A 10095-nucleotide genomic window follows, 5' to 3' on the forward strand; every position below is an offset into this window, starting at 1 on the left:
TTATTTAATGCATTTCCTTATATTTTTTATTAATCTCCATGTTTGTTTTTGAAATTGACTTGACTTAACCGCAATACAGAATCACGTGTTTGATACCGTTAACCTTTTGTTTGAAATTAGCAATAGGCAAATTCAACTAAAGGCAAGATATGTAGAAATTAGAAAATCGAAACTCATTTATCGCACGTAGATCTTAAATCGAAGAGTTATGATTAGCATAATCTTGCCCCCAAGATAGATAACTCGCCTCTCGTTCGGAGTTTCGAACCTACAGTTGAAAGTCGAACGCAATCACGGAATTAGGTGTCGTAACTCAATTTATTTATTTATTGATTATTGATTTATTTATTGATTATCCCTCTCTTAGTTTTGGGCCCTCAACAGGCATGCGCCCAATTACAGAGTGACCCGCATAATGCTATTTAGAGGTGCCTCTGCAGAAGGTCTTAAGTTGGTCTATACTACTCCGGTATTTACCTTACGAATTAGGAAAACTGCAGGAAAACCTAATTCGGAGTAGCCGGTAGATGCTCGGAACTAGACTAAGGTAATTTCCATCTCTGCCACAGATGAAAAATTCACCTCAACCCAGGTTCGAACACCCGACCTCCGGATTTATAACCCAACGATTCTCAAGATTTCTCAGATTATCCTGATTCTCAAGATTCTCTAGATACTCAAGATACTCAAGATTCTAAAAATTCTCAAGATTTGTCTTTTCCAGATTCTCAAGATTCTTAAGATTTCTCAAAATTCTCAAGATTCTCAAGTTTCCCAAGATTCTCAGACTTTCCAGATTCTCAAAATTCTCAAGGTACTCAAGATTCTCAAGAGTCTCAAGATTTTCGAGAATTTCTAAATTCTCAAGATTTTCTAAGATTTTCAAGATTCTCAAGAATGATTCTCTAAGATCTTCAAGATTCTCAAGATTCTAAAAATTCTCAAGATTCTCTGACTTTCTAAGATACTCATGATTCTAAGATTCTCAAGATTTCTCAGATTTTCCAGATTGTCAAGATTCTCAAGATTTCTCAAGATTCTCAAGACTCAAGATTTCTCAGATTTTCCAGATTCTCAAGATTTCTCTAGATTCTCAAGGTTCCCAAGATTCTCAAGATTCTAAAAATTCTCAAAATTCTCAAGATACTCAAGATTCTCAAGATTTTGCAGATTCTCAAGATACTCAAAATTCTCAAGATTCTCAAGACTCTCAAGATTTGTCCAATTTTCCAGATTCTCAAGATTCTAAAAATTCTCAAGATTTCTCAGATTTTCCAGATTCTCAAGATTTTTCTAGATTCTCAAGGTGTCAAGGTTCCCAAGATTCTCAAGATTCTAAAAATTCTCAAGATTCTCAAGATACTCAAGATTCTCAAGATTTTGCAGATTCTCAAGATACTCAAAATTCTTAAGATTCTCAAGACTCAAGATTTGTCCAATTTTCCAGATTCTCAAGATTCTAAAAATTCTCAAGATTTCTCAGATTTTCCAGATTCTCAAGATTTCTCTAGATTCTCAAGGTTCCCAAGATTCTCAAGATTCTCAAAATTCCCCAGATTCTCAAGATACTCAAGATTCTCAAGATACTCAAGATTCTCAAGAATCTCAAAATTCTCAAGATTCTCAAGACTGTCAGATTTCTCCGATTTTCCAGATTCTCAAGATTTCTCAGGATTCTCAAGGTTCCCAAGATTTCTCAGATTTTCCAGATTCTCAAGATTTTCCTAGATTCTCAAGCTTCCCAAGATTCTCAAGATTCTAAAGATACTCAAGATTCTCAAGATTCTCAAGATACCCAAGATACTCAAGATACTCAAGATTCTCAAGATTCCCAAGAATCTCAAGATTCTCAAGAATCTCAAGATTCTCAAGATTCTCTAAGATTCTCAAGATTCTCAAGATTTCTCAGATTTTCCAGATTCTCAAGATACACAAGATTCCCAAGATTCTCAAAATTCTCAAGATTCTCTAAGATTCTCAAGATTTCTCAGATTTTCCAGATTCTGAAGATTTTTCAAAATTCTCAAGATTCTCAAGAATCTCAAGATTCCCAAGAATCTCAAAATTCCCAAGAATCTCAAGATTCTGAAGGTTTCTCAAGATTCTCAAGATTTTCCAGGTTTTAAAGATACACAAGATTGTCAAGATTCCCAAGATTCTAAAAATTCTCAAGAATCTCAAGAATCTTAAGATTCTCAAGATTTCTCAAGATTCTCAAGATACTCAAGATTCCCAAGATTCTCAAGGTTCTCAAGATTCCCGAAATACTCAAGATTTGTCAAAATTCTCAAGATTCTCAAGAATCTCAAGGTTCTCAAGATTCTAAAAATATTCAAGGTTCTCAAGATTTTCCAGATTCTCAAGATACACAAGATTCCCAAGATTCTAAAAATTCTCAAGATTCTCTAAGATTCTCAAGATTCTCAAGATTTCTCAGATTTTCCAGATTCTCAAGATTTTTTAAAATTCTCAAGATCTTAAGATTCCCAAGAATCTCAAAATTCCCAAGAATCTCAAGATTCTGAAGGTTTCTCAAGATTCTCAAGATTTTCCAGGTTTTAAAGTTACACAAGATTTTCAAGATTCCCAAGATTCTAAAAATTCTCAAGATTCTCTAAGATTCCCCAGATTCTCAAGATTCTCAAGATTCCCAAGATTCTCAAGGTTCTCAAGATTCCCGAAATACTCAAGATTCTCTAAGATTTTCAAGATTCTCAAGAATGATTCTTTAAGATTTTCAAGATTCTCAAGATACCTACTCAAGATTCCCAAGAGAAGAAGCCCAGAGAATGATCAACTTTTTGCGACTAATGGTACATACATCAATAATGATCCACACGTACGGAACCACTCTAATTTCACCGGGGACCTTGATCTCCGCTGCCATTTCGTAACCCGTAACGTTATTACGCGATTTGTGCCGTACAAAGTTCAGGACCATTTGCAGACTTGTTACACCAACGCAGAGCAGTGACAGATGCCTTCTGTATTTCGGAGATCGCTTCGCCTCTTAGGGCAGAGACTTGCTGCTGCACGAGCTGAGTTCGCACGGATGTTGGGTACTTGGGGCTCATCACAATCCCCTTGGGACAGCCCGCTACTGCTTATGCCCAAGAAGGATGGTTCTCGGAGACCATGCCGTGACTATTGACAGCTGAACTCATCAACAATCCCTGATGCGTATCCAGTGCCGCACATTCAAGATATTTCCAATATTCAAGAAATTCAAAAAACTGCCATGACCTCTCCTCGAGTTTCCGGAGATGACGTTCGAGCTACGGTACGCAGCACAAGCGTCTAATTAACCAAGTGCTCTAAGATCTACCATTTACATTCGATCGCTTGAGCACTAATTGACTGAACCACAGATCTACACATACACAGATTGCTAACCTTATGCATTTTTTGGGAAACAAATTTAGGTATACTTAAAAGCGCCCTCTATTGCGGAGCAGTAGAAACATGTACCGTTTAAAACTAATATGACGCTTATGGATTTATGCATTAGATGTCGCTGCAAAAAATTTAAAGCGGTAAAATGTGCATATAATCCAGTTTAATTGTATTTTTACCAGGAAAGTTGTGGGGTAGTTTTGATTTCTTTGATTCTATATGTTTTTTGGGGTGCCGAATCCGAATCCGAGGTTTGCTAACAACATTTCATGACGCAACATTGAAAAAAATACAAAAAAGTTGAAAAGGATATTTTTTAGCAGTTTTGTGCTTACAACTGGAAAACTATCAACTTTTCGAAAATAACCTCCCTATCTTATATCTTATCGACGTGGTAAAGAGTGTAACGTTAATGATGGCAGAGATATACATAGTTTGTAAGTATGCCTTTCCGGTTAGCAATCTGTCAAGACCTTTAAAGCCGCAAATAGTTTCCGCCAACTTCAAAAAACCTTCACGATTCTTTAAGAACCTGCCCTATGTTCGTGTGTATCTGTGACCACAGGGACCCGCTTTTAATAACTCCCTTACGACGAATGAGTAGCTCCAGTGTTAAATTAAACAATTATGGCTCAACGTACCTCCTATCATATCATACCACTGTAATAATACGAATATTAAGGAATTCGAATTGTGCAAACTTTAATGTTGTTTCAGCGACATCTAACGCATAAATCCATAAGCGTCATATTACAGTTTTAAACGATACATGTTTATACTGCTCCGCAATAGAGGGCGCTTTTAAGTATACCTAAATTTGTTTCCCAAAAAATGCATAAGGTTAGCAATCTGTGTATGTGTAGATCTGTGACTGAACTATGAGATACTAATTTATTCACTTGAACCCAACACTTAAATTTGGCGGTTCAGATTATCTAAAATCCAAGGGGCAAGAATGTAATCTAAATAGCTCCTTTATGCGTGTACTTGAGAATAGTATAAAAGCGAAACACGTCATATCGTGCTCACCTTGCGACATGATCAAGATTCTACTGATTGCAGCGCTCGCCGCTTTAGCCATTGGTAAGTTAAAACTTCTCTTACCAAAATAATCGACTTGAAAATCAGAGGCAAGCCCGAGGCTCCGTGCCGGAGTTCCCCAATTGGATGGAAGAATTGTGGGCGGAGACGATGCGGACATTGAAGACTATCCGCACCAGGTTTCGCTTCAAGTTTTAGACATTCACAACTGCGGAGGCTCGATCATCGCTCCCAACCTAATTTTGACCGCTGCTCATTGTACGGCCGAGTAAGTTCAATTAAACGCGCCATTTACCTACAGATAACATGCGAAACGTTTCAGTTACGAGACTAGCTACCTAAGCGTCCGTTGTGGCAGCAGCATCATGGAAGAGGGCGGTCAGGTGCTTACCGTTGCTCAAAAATACGACCATCCCAGTTACGATCCCACCCGCACCGACTATGATCTTTCAGTTTTAATGTTGTTCGGGAAGATTACGCTCTCGTCCAAAGCTAAGATCATCGATTTGGTTCCCGCGCACGTTCAGGAAGGAGGTCGAAGCGCTTTCGTAACCGGATGGGGTGCTCTGTATAGCGATGGCCCATCACCGCAACAACTCCAGGTTGCCAAAGTCTTCGAGGAGAACAGAGATGCCTGCAATAAGGCATTCCGCGGCAAAATCACTGACAGAATGATTTGCTTCAAGGCTCCCGGTAGAGATTCGTGTCAGGGCGATTCTGGTGGACCACTGGTATCCGACGGTCATCAAGTTGGTATAGTTTCGTGGGGATACGGATGTGCCGATGCCAGATATCCGGGTGTATATTCTCATCTGAATAATGTCGTTCTTAGAAAGTATGTTCTGGAACATATCAAGATGCATGCTACAATGTAAGAGAAGATTGTTTTATACGGTTCTATATTTGTGAATGTTTGAGTAATAAAATAATGCAGTCAAGAGAGAGTATAATCCAAACTAAGGCGAGTTCCCTCTCAATATTAAATATATCAGCTGGATCGATAAACAAATGATGGTAGTTTAGCTGGCCATTCCATGGATAGTATGATGAATTGCAAAACTTCACCTATAGTCCGTCGCACCTTGAATTTACAGTATAAGCTCTTGTGGTGAACAATAATGCCAAATTTCCCAGAGCACGAAATCTTTATTTATTGCTCTGAGCCAAATTTCATTAGAATATGATTTTTGCTAATAATTGAAGTCGATGCTTTTGACGTTTTTTATGTACATGCAATTTATCACTTTACGATGTCTCAATATCGTACATGTATTTTAATGTGTCTTTGCACTATAGGTAACAATTAGAAATGTATATCTGGCAACCGCGTAGAGGTTAGGTTAGTATTTTTCACCAGTAACGTAAATAGTACAGTGCTTTTCACTTGCATTTATGATGCATGGTGTGTTTTGTTTTTAGTGCACTTTCACTTAAAAAAAATAAAAAGTGCAGTTTTGCGCTCTTGATGTCTGTCTGTCTGAGTCACAAAGGCTCCGGAACTGCATACAGACTTGGTACTTATTGGTGTCATTCGATCAGAAATTAATAATTATATCATGTTTGTACTCTTGTTTTGGCATGAAATGTCCATAAGGGCTATTAAAATCAAAAAAATTTGAAAGTGCACTCTTCGCCTCTTGCTCACAAGCGGCTTAACGAATGTTTATGAATTTCATTCGATTACTTGATTTTTATCGCACAATTTGAGATGTTTTATTTGGGTGGGCTATGCCTGGGATTTTTTGTCCCGAAGAAGGTTTCCCTGGTATCCCCCTTTTTGTGATTAAACTCACTGAAAATGTCAAATTTTCACGGTTAACTATAAGATCTTGCTGAACCAACATGGCTATGATGGTGGTGCGTTAAAATATTTTTTTTGTTCTAGCGTGTTATGGAAATTCTGATAAAAAAAAGTAGGTCCCCATAAAGGCTGCTAACGGGAACCATTCATTTCCGACCGATTAAGCTAGAGAAAATAAAAACGAAATTTCACGTTGAGATGTCTGCTTTCAACATCTCAAATGACAAATACCGTTGGCGTATATAGAGACACCGCTGGAAATATATTTGCACCCAGTTCACCCAACACCTCGAAACAGCGCAGTTATACTGTCCAACAATTTAATAATTTCGATGTGTGCAACTTTTAAATGATAAGCTTGTTATATGAATCTCTGATTGTTTAAATTAATTTAGATTGATTAGCTACTTCAATTCTCTGTGTATCTGCTTTTTTTTAGTGTGAGAGGTTCCACCCTGTATACACAGCTTACTGCGAATAATACATTTTTGAGAGTTGGCAACCATGCAATTTCTAGGTGGGTATAAAATAAATAAAATAAAGGGACTTTAGGTGGGAAAAAGCTACCGCGCCATCTAAAAAGCACGAACGGGGGTTACGTTTGGCATCTTGTCTTGAATGGCGGTCGTGAACGCGTCGCTCCATAAATGTTTGTTGTTATTTAATGCAGGGAGTAATTTTTGCATTTCTTTATATCGTATTTGTGTTTTATATGCAACATTTTATACTTTTTGTATGTTTGAATCTTTGATTTAGCAATTTACTTGGTTTAACCGCAATGCATAATCACATATGTGATACCGTTATGCTATTGTTTGTAATTGTTTAAGTTTTTGGTGTAATGCTTGCTTAATTTATGTTTATTGATGTTGATTACTTGGTCTTGTCCCTGAAGTAACAGTCATATAAGTTTTGATCATTTTATTTTAATATGTGGAAATTACCGATTCGTTTGATGTATGTACTGACTTGTTGTTTGTTACTAACAATTTTCTCCGCGAATGAAGCAGTCACGGGGGTGGTAAAAACTGTAGTCAAAATTGAGCTACTCGTAATTATTATGATTGTAAAAGCTCGGAAATTTAAGTCGAAATAAATTACATTGCAAAAATAAACTTTGAAACACCGAATAAAAATAGAAATAGGCAGGGAAAAAAAGAACTTACTGTAGTGTACTTAACCCCCAGGTTCTACGCTAACTTCACACTACAAGAACACGGAAATAAAATAAACCCGGCAACACGTTTTAAAAAAATGGCCACCCGAATGACTATTCCCTCTAAAACTAAACAAGTACCCGCTTAAATTTGAAAAGTGGCACGTGATAAAACATCTAAGGCAGGGCCTCCTTACGTTAGTTGTAGACAACGCTTTGACCTGAAGCACAGTAGGGAAGGAATTTTAAATAAAACACTGAAATTGTGAGAAGTTTGTTTAATAATGATCGTAATTATTATGATTGTGAAAACCCGGAAATTTAGTTGATGTACATTAATATAAACAAAACAAACAAAGCCAAAAGGTGTCGTACTCTCGCAAAAGTCACTGCCAAGGATAAAAAGAGTACGACGTAAGAAAAACCTTGCAGTTTGATTAAAACAGTCCAAAAGTTAATTAACAAAATATTTTGTAAAAGTTTAAGCAGTAGTTAACAAAGATAGTAAATGCATATACACAAGGATGGTTACACTCAAGGTTAAAAGCAAGTTTTTGGGGACAATGGGTCAGGTAGAAGCAGGTACCAAGATTCTGAGAAAGGGTTAAAAGTACAGGATGTGACTCATCTTTGGTGCAATAAAGTCCTTTTGTTGAAAGCAAGATGGAAAACTACATGGCCTTGTAGGCAAATTTGACTAAAAACAAAATATGTGGAAATTATTGAATCGCCACTCATTTATCACACATAGATTCTAAACTGAAGAGCTTTGATTAGCGTAATCTCGCTCCTGCAAGATGGGTAGTCCGCCCCTGGTTTCGGGGTTTCGAACCTACAGTTGGATGTCGAAGACAGTGCACGGAATTAGGTGCCCTAACACATAAATATAGACTACAGTTTCTTTTTCCACCTTCCCGAGACTGCTTCATTCACGGAGAAAATTGTTAGTAACAAACAACAAGTCAGTACATACATCAAACGAATCAGCAATTTCCACATAAGTATTAAAATAAAATGAAAACTTATATGAATGTAACTTCAAGGACAAGACCAAGTAATCAACATCAATAAACATAAATTAAGCAAACATTACACCAAAAATGTAAACAATTAAAAACAATAGCATAACGGTATCACACATATGATTGCATTGCGGTTAAACAAAGTAAATTTTAAAAACAGAGATTCAAACACACAACAAATATAAAATGCGGCATACAAAACACAAATACGATATAAAGAAATGCAAAAATTACTACCTGCATTAAATAACACAAAATAACAACAAACATTTATGGAGCGAAACGTTCACTAGCTCCATTCAAGACCAGATGCCAAACGTCACTCCCGTTCGTGCTTTCTAGGTGGCGCAGGCAACTTTTTTTTCCACCTAGAAATTGCATGGTTGCCAACTCTCAAAAATGTATGTATGGTCGTAAGCTGTATATACAGGGTGGAACCTTTCATTACCAATAAAAAAACCAGCCGTCAAATTAATATCAAATTGTGTTGTAAAATTAATTGTATGTAATGATGTGAATGCGTAACATCAAATTATAACCTCACAAAAAAGCAGCAGGTAAACTTCAAGAGGTAACATATAGGTTAAAAACAAGTTTTGGGAATTATGGGTCGGGTTAAGCAGGTACCAAGATTCTAAGAAAGGGTGAAATACACAGGATGTGACTCATCTTTGGTGCAATAAAGTCCTTTTGTTAAAAGCAAGATGGAAAATTACATGGCGTAGGAAAATTTAACTAAAAGCAAGATATGGGGAAATTATTGAATCGCCACTCATTTATCGCACATAGATTCTAAACTGAAGAGCTTTGATTAGCGTAATCTCGCCTCCGCAAGATAGGTAGCGTCGCCCCTCGTTCGGGGTTTCGAGCCTAAAGTTGAATGTCGAAGACAATCACGGAATTAGGTGTCGTAGCTCAATTTTGACTACAGTTTTTACCACCCCCGTATTAAAATAAAATGATTAAGACTTATATGAATGTTACTTCATAGACAAGACCAAGTAATCAACATCAATAAACATTAATTAAGCAAGCATCACACCAAAAACGTAAACAATTACAAACAATAGCATAACGGTATCACATATGTGATTATGCATTGCGGTTAAATCAAATAAATTTCAAAATCAAAGATTGAAATACGCAAAAAATATAAAGTGCGGCATACAAAACACAAATACGATATAAAGAAACGCAAAAATTACTACCTGCATTAAATAACACAACAACAAACATTTATGGAGCGACGCGTTCACGACCGCCATTTAAGACAAGATGATCTACGTAATCCCCGTTCGTGCTTTTTAGATGGCGCAAGCAGCTTTTCTCCTCCTAAAAATTGCGTGATTGCCAACTCTCAAAATTGTGTGCATCGTCGTAAGTTGTATATACAGGGTGGAACCTCTCAGTTGTCTCAGTCTTAATGTCAAACAACACTGTTGAGGAAGCCTATAATATTTTATGTGATTCTCTTTTGATCGGGTTACCGTCATGTACTCATGGTGGAGAGCCTGGCGATCGGTCTTTTATGACCCGCCACTTTATAACTAGCGGGTTAGACTGAACCTAGAGATGAGTGAATGATAGAGTAGGGATCTCGCTTAGTCGTAAATGAGGGCGCTAGTCACTTGCGCGCAGAGATCTGCTAAAAGCGTACGGCAACTTCAAGTCACACCGGATTA

The 10095-nt window shown here is 37.1% G+C and overlaps 1 protein-coding gene across 2 annotated transcripts; it reads left to right on the top strand.

Annotated features, from left to right (window-relative positions):
- Positions 1–3018: 3018 nt before the first annotated feature.
- LOC116180921 (trypsin alpha-4-like) lies at positions 3019–5363 on the top strand. 2 transcript variants are annotated; one of them, XM_031501103.1, is made up of 4 exons: positions 3019–3280; positions 4324–4476; positions 4522–4702; positions 4757–5363. In XM_031501103.1, exons 2-4 carry the CDS (start codon positions 4371–4373, stop codon positions 5307–5309), a joined length of 840 nt encoding a protein of 279 aa, XP_031356963.1. In that variant the 5' UTR covers positions 3019–3280; positions 4324–4370; the 3' UTR covers positions 5310–5363. The 2 variants fall into 2 exon arrangements, with proteins under 2 accessions (XP_031356963.1, XP_031356962.1); XM_031501102.1 differs by lacking the exon at positions 3019–3280 and having other exon boundaries at positions 4245–4476.
- Positions 5364–10095: the final 4732 nt, after the last annotated feature.

This window comes from Photinus pyralis, unplaced genomic scaffold (genome assembly GCF_008802855.1).
Source record: "Photinus pyralis isolate 1611_PpyrPB1 unplaced genomic scaffold, Ppyr1.3 Ppyr1.4_LG9, whole genome shotgun sequence".
Lineage (NCBI taxonomy): Eukaryota > Metazoa > Arthropoda > Insecta > Coleoptera > Lampyridae > Photinus > Photinus pyralis.

Coding starts and splice junctions, on each gene's coding strand:
- LOC116180921 (XM_031501103.1), top strand. CDS start 4,371: ATGCGTGTACTTGAGAATAGTATAAAAGCGAAACACGTCATATCGTGC. Junction 4,477..4,521: donor GCTCGCCGCTTTAGCCATTG/GTAAGTTAAAAC, acceptor CTTGAAAATCAG/AGGCAAGCCCGAGGCTCCGT. Junction 4,703..4,756: donor GCTGCTCATTGTACGGCCGA/GTAAGTTCAATT, acceptor GAAACGTTTCAG/TTACGAGACTAGCTACCTAA.